The 14,529-nt window shown below is 40.8% G+C and overlaps 1 protein-coding gene and 1 non-coding gene across 4 annotated transcripts; both read left to right on the top strand.

Moving 5' to 3' along the window:
* The first annotated feature begins 678 nt into the window (after positions 1 to 678).
* On the top strand, positions 679 to 750 carry trnae-cuc (transfer RNA glutamic acid (anticodon CUC)). The gene has a single exon. It is a non-coding gene; the product is annotated as a tRNA-Glu (tRNA).
* A 10,638-nt stretch (positions 751 to 11,388) lies between these two features.
* On the top strand, positions 11,389 to 14,092 carry svbp (small vasohibin binding protein). Of its 3 annotated transcripts, none has more exons than XM_020086373.2 (3): positions 11,389 to 11,469; positions 12,341 to 12,474; positions 12,564 to 14,092. In XM_020086373.2, the coding sequence occupies exons 2-3, from the start codon at positions 12,361 to 12,363 to the stop codon at positions 12,648 to 12,650; spliced, it is 201 nt and encodes a 66-aa protein (XP_019941932.1). In that variant the 5' UTR covers positions 11,389 to 11,469; positions 12,341 to 12,360; the 3' UTR covers positions 12,651 to 14,092. The 3 variants fall into 3 exon arrangements, with proteins under 3 accessions (XP_019941932.1, XP_069369282.1, XP_019941934.1); XM_069513181.1 differs by having other exon boundaries at positions 11,400 to 11,465; XM_020086375.2 differs by having other exon boundaries at positions 11,458 to 11,707.
* The last annotated feature ends 437 nt before the right edge of the window (positions 14,093 to 14,529 follow it).

Genomic DNA, 14,529 nt, shown 5'->3' with positions numbered 1-14,529 from the left:
AGTTTAATTATCATTATTCTAATGCATTGAGAGAGCAGTGTGTGAAATGTTATTTTCGAGGAGAAGTACAGTTCCCAATTAGTATCATGCGAATGAAAATGCAATACCATAAATACCTCCACCAAGGAAGTTAGTTTTTCAAGTGTCATTTTGTTTGTTGGTTGGTTAGTTTGTTTGTAGGTGTGACCTCTGTGATCTATGAACCCTTTTAGCTTTGTTACATAAGCAAGCGTCATGAAATTCTGGAATATATTCTGCAGTTTTGAACCATTTAATGGAATTGGATCAGAACTATTAAATCAAGCTTTCCACTCACAGTGCATGGGTCTTGATGACCATGGTACTCTAATGTAAACATTGTGTTATATTCTTCTGTACTGTGCTGATCTTCATCTGCAGCAATATGTGCATTAATGGCTGTATCGTTCTTTTGTCCTAATTTTAGCAAAAAGTATAATGTTTGAGTAACACTCAGATGGAGGAGAAATGTCTGGCATTAGTTGAAACCTCAGAAAGCTCATAATAACAGAATGCTCTTCCATTCATAGTTCCAGAGGAACACCAAGAATGTTTCTGTGCACTGCCACCACCGCTAGAAGTAGTTGGTGGTAATTCAACTCCTGTTCCCTTCAGAGGCCAGACATTTCAGACCAGGTGCCTTATGAGTCAGAACAGTTGTCCCTGGTGGTCTAGTGGCTAGGATTCGGCGCTCTCACCGCCGCGGCCCGGGTTCGATTCCCGGTCAGGGAACATTATGGAACTTGTGTGTCAATTAAGATGCAGAGAAGTGATTTTCATGAAATTAAACATGCTGAAAAAGAGAGAGGCAGATAGGAATTTAATGCATCTGAAACCTGAACAAGAACAAGTGTGTAAATCACCTGCACAACATATCAACAATCTCCTCTAAAGTATACAGAGATCATTTGCTGAAATGTTTGTTGTGCGAAATGCAAACTCAAATGTTTCAAAGATGAACAGAAAGTAGAGTGAGTGAGGGACTCAACTGTAACAGAATAAAACAAAGAATGAATACATTGATTATTGAAAGTCTCTTTGGTGGTTGACTCAGCATGTTTCAAACAAATAACTGTAAACCAAAGGTACAACCTCATCCCTGCAGTATACAAACAATTAAAAATCAGTAAAGTAAATATTATGATGACAGTAAAGTTATACTTTTGTGGCATATTTGTTCCTGGTGTACCATTTCAATCCACCACGTCTTCAGCCTGGTTTGACGTGTGTATAATCGAAGGGGTGTGTGTGTCCACGCTCTGCAAATGTAAACACAGTGGTGTGTTTGGCTGATCGCTGGCGTTTAGAGATTCTACTAAGTGGCACCTGGCCACTGCCAAAACAAACAAACCTCTGTGTGTGTTTGTGTGTGCGTGCGCATGTGCATGTGAGATGCATGTGTATCTGCATGCACACATGTGGGCGAGCGTGTTGCTGCTAAGTGCCACTGTGAGACGGCCAAAACAAACAGGGTTAATGAGAAGCAGCAGCTCTTGGGACAGAGAGAGAGAGAGAGAGAGAGAGAGAGAGAGATGGAGGAGACCCAGCCAGGCCAAACACACTGACCCCGCTGTCTCTCTCACATGGACTTAAAGGACACACTGTTCCCCTCGGTCCTCCTCCTATAGCCATCACCCTCATCAGCCTCACCCCTCTCTCTCCTCCAAGCTCCTTCCTGCCCCTGACTCTCGCCCTCCCTCTGACCGCTGAGGTGTGAGGGTGAAGGGGGTGAGGGGCGGAGGGAGTGCATGTGGGGCAGGGGGGTGTACGAGGTGAGTGAATGCAATTAGAAGTACATTTGCTGTGTGGGAAACACAGGGCAGTTATGCTGCAGTCTTTCTCTGCACTGGCTCAGCAGCTGTTAGAGAAAAGAAAGAACATGAGAACATGCCTCAATGAGTCAGAAGCTGAAAAGTACTGACTTACCCACAAAGCCACACTATCTCATTTTAATACACATATGTCACATTTAAGGATTGATAAGTTACAAAGAACAAAATCAACGTCTATTATTTATCCCTGATTTATGGTGGAGACCTTGTGAAGTTGTCGGAACTCACTGGTTTCCACAGATGTTTATTAAATGAGCCAGGGAATTTATAAATGTATACATAAATTATTATTGTAAACTGTACACGAGCCATGCACTCAAGGAAAAGTTCTTGCTGTCTTCTGTATTTAACGTTGTACAGTCAGGGTTTTCTGGAGCAGGAACTGACTGACTTTTCTGGAGTGTTTTATGACGGGTGTCAGAGTGAATCTGTCAGTGTCACATTGTCAGCTTATGTTGTGAAGTGCAGTTGGAAAATGCTCCACAGAGAACATTTTTTGTGTTCTCACAGATGTGAGGTCTGTCCGTAGACAGTTTTCAGACATGACCTGTGGAGGATCTCCAGAGAGTTGGGTCTGGACTTTCTCCGCAGTGCACATGCACAACGCTTCACTGCTCAGACGTGTTCACAACAGCTACAATTAATTGGCAGGATTTAGGATTTGTACAGCGCCAAATCATATTACACATTATCTCAAGGCACTTTACATAGAAGGTCAAGACCTTAACAATTATAGAGAAACCCACAATGAGCAGCCCTTTAGCGACTGTGGAGAGAAAAAACTCCCTCAATGACTGTAAGAAACCTCTAGAACCAATGTGGGCGGCCATCTGCCTCGACCGGTTGGTGTGAGCAGAAATGTATGGGGAGGAGAGGAGAGAAAAGAGGGAAGAGAAGAGAGAGAGATAGATAGGGAGGAGAAGGGGGGAGACCAGGAACAGTTGTGCACCATCAGGTTTCAGCTCTGACTAGTTGTTATAATGAAAACAATAAGAGTGATAATTATGGATATCATGATGTTATTAATGATAAAAACTTTTTTTTTTTTTTCATTTTTGTGTTTGTTGATGTTATTGATCAACACCCCCCCCCCCCCCACTTGTTTGCAATAAATTTCTTTAAAGCAGAGGTGCAGTGTCTGGTTTTGTTGAATTGCTACCTGAAACTGAAATGAATGAAATAATACCAGCATAGGAATGCTATCCCTCTGCTGGGGGATTGAGGGCGTGGACGTGTGGACAAACAGACACACGAGTGAAATTGAAACTCAACTGAAATCAGGTAAATGAATGGGTCTTGCACACCCACAATCAGCCCACATTGTCTGCAGTCTGAAAGTGGCACCAATAGTCTAATAGGCTGTTTTTTTGTCTTGTAGTGGCACCAATGCAGCAAAACAGAAACAGTCAAAATGCACACATTATAAAATAAAAAGTCAAATATCAAATTCAGTGCAAAGGGATCTAGTTTTTAGAGGCTTTAGATTGAAAGGACTGCATTTAAATAGTCACACACTAAAACTACAAGTCACATTCATACTGTTACGGCTGCCTCGGGATAGGTATTGCTGTGTGTTTATGTTAAGTAGGCTCTGCGGTCCCCGGTGCAGGATTGGCTCCCATGGGTGGGAGCGTGTCGTGCCTTCACTCAGCAGCACCTGCTGTCATCTCTTCCCCCTCCTCCTGATTGGTGGATTCCCAGGCTGCCCTACCAATCACTGGAGAGCATCTGCCCTATATAACCTCCAACTGGATCTTCAATCAAGGCTGATTAGCAGCGCCATAGAGCATTTGTGAAATGTCAATTTTGAATAGTTCTGTTAGTGTTGGATTTGGATGCTAGAAATTGTTGGAGTGCACCACTTAGAGTGTTTTGTATTGCCTCAAAGTGAGTTTCGGGGTGCTGGTTATTTTGTGTTTTGTTAACAGATTTTAAGTGGATTAGCTTGCATCTGTTGTTTTTCAAGTAACAAAAAATGAATGTAAGAACTCTGTAAATGAATGACTTTAATTTAAACTGCCAATTCCAACCGGGTATATGTACCTCCCTTTCCCTCTATGACCTGGGTTTGTTTTCTGAGTGAAGTTCGCACATCAACAAATATCATCAACAACCTTTAAGTCATCTTTATCAGAGACATTCTTAAAAACATCACAATTAAAGTAAAAAGACAAACTGCAGTTGTTCGTATGCTTCATGTTAATCGTGAAAAGAGAGGGGGGGGAGTCAATCTTTTAAAACTTAAAAAGGCTTTATGTTACTTCTATAAATAGCACAAGTACTTTCAATATTTAGATAGCATGTAAACTTATATAGTTTTTCTTGCAATGATAATGAGGGGGACAACTCTCTGTTACTCCAAGGATGGAGGGGAAATCCACCACGAAATCCACCCCTGACTGGAGTTTTGACCTGAACTATTGTTAGGATTGGCTCACATAAGAGTTTCCCTGGATACAGGTGCACACCTGGTATTAACATGAGGTTTTTGTGATCTGATCACAAGTGGACAGCTCTAAGTGACCGCCTACTCAACTGATGTCCTCTGTGTAAGTGGAAATATGAACGTACTGGTGCTGGAGGCATCATTTAAATTGTAGTAATATGCTCTGCCATGAACTGTGTGTTGTTTTTATTTTTTCTTCTTCTCCTTGCTGTGTCCCGCCATGCATTGCATCTTTGCAATCGGAAATGATTGTGTTTTCTTGCATAAAGGTCAATCAATCTGAGATCTGATCACGAGACGCATGTGGGGCCGCATTTTAATGCCAGGTGTGAACGCACACACTCAAATGTGGCCAGGGACACATTTGTGGTCACATGCAGGTTCATGTGGTGTTGGAATAAACCGCCAGGGATGATGCACGTGAACATAATATCGTCGAAACAACTTTACCCAAAACTGCTCTGCACATCACAGTCCATTCAATATGTTTCGGGATGTTTTTCTCTCAGGAGAGAGCAGCCACATTAACATGCTCTTTCTTTGCCCCATCACCCAATGAAAGTGTGTCTTAAGCCCTTTCCTCACACCTCCTCACCACACGTCTCAGCCGATACTGCTGAGGTCCCAGTGACCACAGCTGTATGAATATGAATTTGAAGCAGAGTGGTGTTAAGAAGGCATAAAATCATTCCCGGCATCAAAATAGGAACATACTGGTAGGGTTCAAAGTGGGTTTGTGTGTGTGTGGGTGTGTGTGTATGCGCTACATTACCCACACTGACCCTTGCTTGTCAGGTCACATCCTGTCCATATCTTTTTTCTTTTTTTTTGCTAGTTGCTGTTTGCTTTGGCGGCTGTGGGTCTATTGGGGTTCAGGTGTGAAGAGAGCAACAGAGTGTGTACGCATTTTTGTGCCTGTGTGTGTGTGTGTGTGTGCGTTTATGAAGGTCTTTGTGTGTGCGTGTACAGTAAGCGTATGTTTGTGGATGCGTGTGTGTCCAGTTATTTTAGGCACAGTCACCATGGTCGTTTATTTTTAGTCCTGAAAGACTTTGTGTGTGTGTGAATATGCACATGACTATGGGGATTTGTACACATCATGCTTGCGTGTGTGTGCGTGCTGTGTATGTATGCATGTGTGTTTTTTGGCAGCGGACAAGCGAGCAGGATTAGGAGGTTGTGGTAAGTTTGTGTGTTCAGGGCCGCTGGTGTGAAAGAGCAGTCAGAGCTGAGCTTCCCCTGGAGAGAGGCAGTTTAATTTAGAAGAACAAGGCTCCTAACACACACTTGTGCCGCTGCCGTCTCCTTGGCTCGTCTCTCCACACCTCATCCATCCCCTCTCCAGCGCTCTCTGCCACTCTATAAAACTTTATCCATCTCTCCATCTTGTCTTCCCTTACTTCTTAACCTTTTCATCTCTTTTCCTCCTCACTCTTTTGCTCTGCCTGAGTCCGACTTGACACCGGATGCGTCAAGTCAAATCCTCTCATGTAGGAGTGTGTTTGCTGTGCGTGGTGCATCTTATGATCATTTTTATTTTTATTTTGAATTGATGTTTTTGTGTATCTAAATGTCAGGAAAGTTCAAAAGTCCTCAGTAAAGTGAACTCCTCACCCCTCAGAAATCACTGACGCCCCTGACATCACTATGACCCACATTTCTATGCACAATCTGATGGCTAGAACAATCAATTTTTCCAATTTGACATGACACACAATTTGTTTGATTATATCCAACCCCTGTTTAAGCAGTAAGACCAGGTTTACCACTCGACCTTGCCCTGTTCGTCTATGGTGCCTCCTCTGCTGCTGTGTACAGGTGAGCCCACAGATTTGTTTTGAGGCAGTGACATAATATAATGTCGACAAACAGACGCTTCTCAGATGCTCTGGTCTCGTGATTGCTTCCGCTCAGGATGGCTTTGCTTACTAGCATCCTCCATTTCTGTAGCAAAACAATGTAAGATCACTGGCTCTTTACTGATGGGTCAAGAGGGCGTACGACAGGTCAAGCTGACATTGAACACCCTCTGCTGGATCAGGAGACAAACTGATGTGCCTATTGGTCTGTATATTTGAAATTGGAACAGGTGATTAGGGTGAACATGACTAACAATGTGATGCATATCAGATTGTGATGGCTGTATGATGATTCATAGGTACTATGTAAATAGAGAATGGTCCAAGAAAGCAGTGGCATGTTATCCATCGCCAGAAAATACAGTAAAAAAATAAACATGCAGTGGAAATAGTGCAGAAAACCACAAAAAGATGGAGGAGAAATAGTTTTTCCTAAAGTTGAAATTGAAGCTAGTGGATTTCTGCCTTCTTTCATGTTGTATTGGTTGCTTTATAGACATGATTCGTAGTAGCAGTCACATTGTAAAAATGTTGATCCTACATTTCTGACAAAATGTTGCCACAGCCCGTCTTTGGTCACTCATGTTTCAAGTTGACTGTCCAACGATCTAGGAGCACAGTTCTGTATTGAAGACCAAAGATTTAATCATGTTTCTCTCACAACTGTTAATTCATTAGCAAGGACCACACCATCACCTCCATGAGATGCAATAAAGGGAATGAGAGGTTAAAGGATTCCTGACGACGGACGATTTCAAAATGCCAGAGGCAATATGATTTTGAGATGTAAATTCACCACTTCTAAGCAGAAGGCAGAAAATGGTGTTATCTTGTAGCCTGACTGTGCAACTGCTTCCATCTCCCTCAGACTCACTCTGGGTCAGAGTCAGCAGCTGCTTGTAACCATCACAGATATCTTCAACATAGAGGAGTTCTCACTCTGCTGCTACTTCAGGGGACATGAAATGACCTCAACTTGAAGAATCTCAGTCGACTGAGGCATCTCCAACTGATCATTTGAATCTTTGATTTTCTCAGCGGGTTTACAACCCGTGTGATTATCTCACCTGTGGATCTCAGCAGCTACTTGTTTTAGTATTGTATCACACACAACAGATAAAAATGATGCAAGTCCCTCAGTGTCTTAAAACTGTTTTTCAGGTTGTAAATTGAGTCAATATTATCTCATCTTTATTTTAATTTACAATCATGCAACTGTTTTTTTTCTCGTTTCATTTGTATGAAGCAACTGGTGTCTTTTAAGAAAACCATTGTCTTGATATGATCGATAGCCCTCCACACAAACATTCAGTTTCCTGACTCAGTTATACTTGTGTGTGGTTGTCTTTGCTCTTCATACTGGTTTTAAGTGTATGGTGGCTCTGTGCACCAAACACAGCTCAGTAACTTTAGAAACAAGATGTGATGGCTGTTGTGGGCTTGTTGGCATCTGTCCTGTCTTACCACATCCACACAGTCCCAGTGAGTTTTTGAGTGTTTAACTTGTAACATCTCTCATGAGAACGTTTTGTTTGCAACTTTAACTACAATATCGTTTAGTCTTGAATTACTGAAGGAATCTTCTGGGGATTTGAATGGATATCTGACACTAAGACTAGAAAACCTGCAGGCCTTTACAGACCTAAGCTTGATGCAAAGGTATTAGTGTGTAAATTATCTATATGACACATATTACATTACATACATATTACATTAAGTGACAATCTCTGAAATAGCCAACATGCAATGCATGAAAAAATAAATCCTTCAAACCTCTATATGAACCACACACATGAACTGTAATAAAACAAATACAGTTTCATTTAATGAAAAAAACATTGACTATAAAATCTTCATTGCAGATGAACCAGGTAAGATGAACACACTCTATGTCATGTCATTCTAACTTCAATCTGTGCCATAGATTGTTTATAAAACACTCTGCACAAAAAATCCAGGACAAACAATTAAAAGACTCACTAATGACAAGGGATAATTCTGATGGAGCATTAACACAGGCCAGGCAAACAGGCAGGTTTGCATCGGGCACTACACTTTAGTTATCTGACAATAAATTCACCATTTCTCCACCCCTCCACTGTAATGTCTCTGAACCAACTCTCACACAAGCTAACTGCTCTATCATGTATGCAGCCAGTGTTAAAGCTGCTCCTGAGCTCATCTAACATCATCTTTATAATATTAACAACATCTCAGCAGGTTCATTATGGTGCCGGGTAGTCGTGCTCCACCTTCTTCCTGTGATTTGCTGCTAACTTTGGTTCTGTCATTACTGCGGCTGTTTGTGCTTTGCTCTTCCCAGAAATCACTTGTCAATCAGACAGTGTGGTCAGTGCTGTGACGTCTTTCACCCTGGATTTTCTGTGGGTGGCACACATCTCTGACAGCTGACGACTCACTAACTGCCCAGTTAGTCAACTGTTTCATTCAAATAAACCAAAACTGCATGACACACATCACGTCCTTTCATTTTTGGTTGTTTTTTTCCTCGCAACTCTCCCAGCTCTGGAGGTTCATGACAGATTATTTAAAATATTTCATCAGCTACAACTGAGTCAGAACATCTTGTGTGTTACATTAACTGCTGACAGGAATCTGCATTAAATTCTTTAATTCCTGGAAATACAACTTTTAGAAGCAGTGCATTCAACCAAACACACAGATATGTGAGTTCAGCAACACATCGAACCTCTGCTGGAGATTTTCAGACTTTTCATGTGTGTTTTTCCTTTATGCTGCTATGTGCATATGGAGCAGCAGGTCTGGCTGTTGTCTGCAGCGTTCAGCTGAAGTTGTTCTTGGCAGGATATTATTCCAGGGGAGAGCGCTCTCCTGTAGTTGGAGGATAAATCCAGGTAAACCGTTGGTATGCCACGCGATAAATCTCTGTGGCCTAGCTGCTGCCAGAGGGCACACATGCACACATTCAGAGCTCAGGTTCACAACAACACGGGAGACTACCAGTGCTGTCAGGTACCCTGGTCCAAGAGGACGATTTCCTCACCTCGTGTGTGAGAGTGTTCAGTTATTCTGTCCCCTCGTAATGATTGTTTTTGTTTCAAAGGTGATAAATGTGTCCTGGACCACCTTTCAACCTGTGTCAGGCTCACTCCTCACCCAACTGATTTATGCATTGCAGAGTAGCCCTGAGGGGGAAGTGTGTGCAGTGTGTGTATATACATGGTGTGAGTATTCACTATCAGCTATCCACTCTAAATCAAGAGTGAAAATACAGGCAAGCTATTTGATTGTCTCAATATTATTATCATATTATTTTTTTATTTAATCAGGAGTCAGGGGCTCAGACCACAGATTTCAACAGGATTATTTGATTAGAGGCTCTGCTGCCAATCGTCTCTTCTTTTCATATGCACCTTACAATATTAGCTTCTTGTTAAAAGATGTCCTATGTGAAAAATATTTGTGCTAATCAAAATACTTTAACATGTAGCTGATGTGTAACTGGACTTTTGGACAGGGGGCGACATCTTGTGGTCAGACCTAGAGATGCAGTGTAAAAACAGGGATAACGTAATGGTGATGCTTGCAGGTAAATCTACTCCCGTCTTCTTCCACTGCATAAACTCAGCTCAGCCTCAGCTCTGACGGAGATCACTGAATTATCCTTCCTCAGAGACTTCCAAAAGACATTTTTCACACTGGTGGACAAGCAATTTTTTTTTTAAGTTTTGTCCCATGTTGAGTATTAGCTCTTGTGACCTCACAATAGATAAATGGGTGAATCAATAAGCCAGAATGGTACTAGTCCCCTTAAATTCAATAATTTAAATTACAAATTAAAAAAAAACTCATATAGTGAAAATGTAAAAAGTGGATGATCTTTTCCACAATTTGTTCGATCGGCCCCTTGCTCCAAATCTACAAACTGTCATGGGTTCTCTGCTGACCCATCCTTCCACTAAGTTTTGTAGAAAAATGGTTGATTGTTGGAGTTTAATCTTTTTTACAAACAAACAAATGGACAGGGGTAAAAATAAATAAACCTCGTTGGTGGAGGTAAACTTTACAATTTTTTTACCCGGTGGTATTGTTCATCCTAAAAATTAGAACAGTTTTGTTGCTTTTTAGTGTTTGTAAGTTGTAGAGTCTTGATATGTAATTCAAATTCATGTAGAAATCCTGTGAATTTAGGGTTACTGTTTGTCACTTTTTATTCATGGATGTGAAATCTACTGTACAGAATCATCAGGTTTATATATCGTCAAATATGACCCTAATATTAGATTTACACAATGTATGATACTTCAATCGAGTCCAACGATTTAGAAATGGATGCAATAGTAAAATAAGTGTGTGAAAGAGTCTGGTTAGTTGTAAAATGTACAAAACTGTGCAGCTAAATTGTCATAAAAGGCAGAAGACAAGAAAAGGTAAATATAAAGCAAAGAACACCTGATCACCTGGCAGTATATGCAGTGGAGATGTTGGCAATAACAATGGCAAATACAGTGGACAGAGCTAAACAAGTTAAAAAAAGGTTATAGTATGTTCAGATTCACTATCAGCATTGTTATCACTACGATCAATGTCATCCCACTGCAGAGCAGATGTTCTTTATGAAATATATGAAACACTATATATATAGTGGTACTTGTGCGGCCTGTGGTACTGTGGTCTGTATACATATATATATATATATATATATATATATCATTCACAAACTGAAGTCTGATTTATGTGGATCCAAGCTCACTGGGAAGGGTGATAAAAGGGCAGACTCACTCGCTTAGCAAGCATTAAAACATTCAGTAAGGCCAAAGCCAAAACAATATTTAGAAGTAGCATCATGACTGACTGGCAAAAACAATGGGATTGAGAGAGAAAAGGACGACATCTGTATCAAATAAAAGTGGGAGGAATGAAAACAATAGGGACAAACACGGGAGAACAAACAGTTATATCAAGGCTAAGAATAGGACACAAGACTAAACAAAACAATGCATCTAATAGGGAAGCAGCAGTCAGGACAGTGTGAACGTGGTTTGTTTAGGGGAGGAAACTGTCCGATATATAACACAGAGAGGGGGAAACTGAAGAATGTGTTGAGTATTGGAGGAGGGAAACATAAAGTATTGTGTGAGTTTTGAAAAGAAACTGCTATGGTTGTTGTTTTTCATTCATATATTTCCGCAGACCAAACACTGTAATCCACACTCCTGCATAGTAGGGGGCGGTAATGCGCCTTTGACGTTAGCTGCCACCCGCCAGTGAAGAAGAAGAAGAAGAAGAAGAAGAAGAAGAAAAAGAAGAAGAAGAAGAAGAAGAAGAGTGAGTGAGTTTTTAAAAGAAACTGCTGTTTGTTGTTGTTTTGTATTCATGTATTTCCTCAGACCAAGAAGAAGAAACGGAACCGAAACATTTGTTCAGTCGTCTCTTCTACTCGGACTTGTTTACTGGTGGCACACTGGGAACAGCTGTTGTGATTCGGCTTAGCTAGTAGCTCGCTACAGTCAACTTACTGACCATATTAAACGTGAATTTAGTTTTTGCACAGCTTTTATATTTCCCAGGTACGTGCTCCATTATCTCAACTAATATCTTAACGTTACTGGGCAGCAAGTCAAACGTGAGCTAGCATCAACATTAGCAAGTCATTTAGACAGACTTGATTTGCTGACGTTTAACTTACCAGGGTTAATGTCAGACTTTCAACAGTGAGGAAAATAGAAACAAATGTTTTTAGCTTCGTAAAGGAGCTATGTCTTTAACATAGAAAATGTCGATTACACGTGTTATTGTTGCTTATTAACATTTTGCGTCCTTGCCGTTACTCTCGGTCTGTTTCTCAGTGAGATAATGACGTTAGCTGAAATGTATGCAGCCTCACCGTCAATTAGATGAACATGACTTTGCTAAATGCGTTCACATTAAGACTGAAGACTAATGAACTGTCTCATATTCTTTACATCTCAAATGAGCATCACATCACTATTTAAAGAGGTTATAGCCATGTTCAGATATTGTTCATATGTGTCTGCACTAAGTTGTTATACTCTGATCAAGGGGGCTTTGCTGATGACTTGTATGTTGCATTTATATAGGAACTCAGTGTAATTGTTGGTGGTTTGTATTATAATTGAGAACACAGTCAGTTGATATTTTTGACATGGTCTCACAGACTATCTTCTCTTGAACCCTCTTAGGTTGATCGAGGCCTGTTGCCATGGAGCCCACCTGCCGTAAGGACAAGCCAAAGCTGAACTCTACCCCGACAAGAGGCGATAGAGGCAGACAGAAGTCTGCACAGCAAGAGCTCAAACAGAGACAGAGAGCAGAGGTGACAAACTTCATCACTACTCATTTATTTTCAAACCTGATCTGATGTCCAAAGTAAACATCTAATGTTGCCTCCGTCTTTATTTTCAGATCTATGCTTTGAACAAGGTGATGACAGAGTTGGAGCAGCAGCAGTTCGAGGCCTTCTGTAAACAGATGCAGTCACAGGGAGAATAGAGTCCTGCCTGCTCTGTCTTCCACCTGGACAAAGTCACCTGGCACAGTCCAAATACACAACATACAGCTATTACATACACACTTCAGTCAGAAATGTCTGCAGTGTTCAAGTGGGCGGTGGCACCGAATGCAGAGGCCGGACGCCATGTATTGATTCCTCAATGGAGATCACATATTTCTGTTTACAGCATATCCACTCAGGCATCAGCCCTCACCACCAAGGGCTCTCTAGACATCTTAATCAGTGTGGCACTACTTTTCATTCTGAGATATTTATATATACTGTTTTTTTGGGGGGGGGTTTTTGTGTCCATTGCATGTTAAAAACATCAACACACTCACTCTTAGTGAATCCTCCAGATAATATCCTGCTGTGTTCTCACTTGGGCTCTTGTGGACATAATCATTATTAAAGTTTTTTTCTAGGGAGCTGGCAAGAAAAACTCTGTAGAAAGTCTCATTCGGACATTTGCGTTCTCACATACAGCCCCTGTGTCCTTAATGAGAGCAGGAAGTTTCATATTTCCTACAGACACATCAACTGGCTGACATTTTCTTTCCTTAATTATCAACCTTTTTAACATTGAGGCAATGTAACTCAGGCAACTGAGTTTTTGTAAAAAATGTTCACTAGTGTCCACATTCACATTTACAAGTTATAAAGGTCATATGCTCATATGAACTTGACATGGAATCACTCAAGGTATTACAGTGTTGATACAGAAGAATGGACCAGTTAAAAGTTCATTCTTTGTAGACAGAACTAAGATCTATTTTAGTATTTTGACTGATTGGATAATGTTTCATGATCATGCTCAACATGACCACCCAACTCAAGTCCTTGTTGAGTTTGGTCCCTATGGTTATATCTGTAGATTGGGTCAGAAACCTAACATCTTTTTTGAAGTTATTACCAGAAGCGTTGGAACATTTCTGTCTGTTACCTTTGTCTCAGAGGCAGCAACCTGTAATAACATTGCCCACAGCATTACAGCTAGATTGTTCTTATCTGTTGCTCTTGCTCTTTTGACGTAAACGATGCAGTGCTAGACTTTTTAACATGGCCATGATAAGGAAAAATTTTACACTAAACTAAAAAAACTGTTAACCACAGCTAGTGTTGAAATGCTGTATTTCATAGCCACTGGTTGTCAGTATGACTAGCTGAACTAAAGCTAATTTAGTGATTCATGTAGCTTTAAACTGAACAGTGCCCTTAATATGTTGAGTAAATGGTGCTTGCATTGAACATTAACTTGTCAGTAATGTGCAATGCCAACTGGCCTATATATGTATTGTCACAAGTTTTCAATCCAACCTTTATTTATGGCTGATGTCAGTTAAGTATTTATATTATGTAACGTATGTCAGCCACTTGAGAATATGAGTTGTACAGTTTTAATGAATTGAATGAAAATAAAAATGAGTTTTTTTTAATGTTCCATGTGTTTCACATGCATGAGCATGGGGCCAACTCTGTTGTAATTCTGTTACCTTGAGCTTTGAGGGATTTGAAAAGAAAAGCCCCGGTCCTGATCATACAAACCAACCAACCTTATACATTTAATTCAAAGTTTAAAACTGCTTCAGTTATCGCTGAGAAAGACAGACGCCACCTGTTACTACACACCCACTACTGTAGTGGTCTAATCATCGTATGTCTATATCATTTCTAACGTCCACTGATTGAGTTTGCAGGTGGCAGGTTTCGGATAAACTTGTTGATCAGACAACATCTGCAGATACACTCACTGAACCCTTTATTCCTTTATTAGGAACACATACTATATATCCAGTGATCAGCAGAGAGCTGCGTCCCATGGAAAATCTGCAACAACCAATTAAAGAGCAGCCTCAGGTCCTGCGCATGCCAAAACTT

Source organism: Paralichthys olivaceus, chromosome 2, assembly GCF_024713975.1.
Source record: "Paralichthys olivaceus isolate ysfri-2021 chromosome 2, ASM2471397v2, whole genome shotgun sequence".
NCBI classification, from domain to species: domain Eukaryota; kingdom Metazoa; phylum Chordata; class Actinopteri; order Pleuronectiformes; family Paralichthyidae; genus Paralichthys; species Paralichthys olivaceus.
This window is presented reverse-complemented; position numbering and strand designations above follow the sequence as displayed.

Coding starts and splice junctions, on each gene's coding strand:
- svbp (XM_020086373.2), top strand. CDS start 12,361: ATGGAGCCCACCTGCCGTAAGGACAAGCCAAAGCTGAACTCTACCCCG. Junction 12,475..12,563: donor AACAGAGACAGAGAGCAGAG/GTGACAAACTTC, acceptor CTTTATTTTCAG/ATCTATGCTTTGAACAAGGT.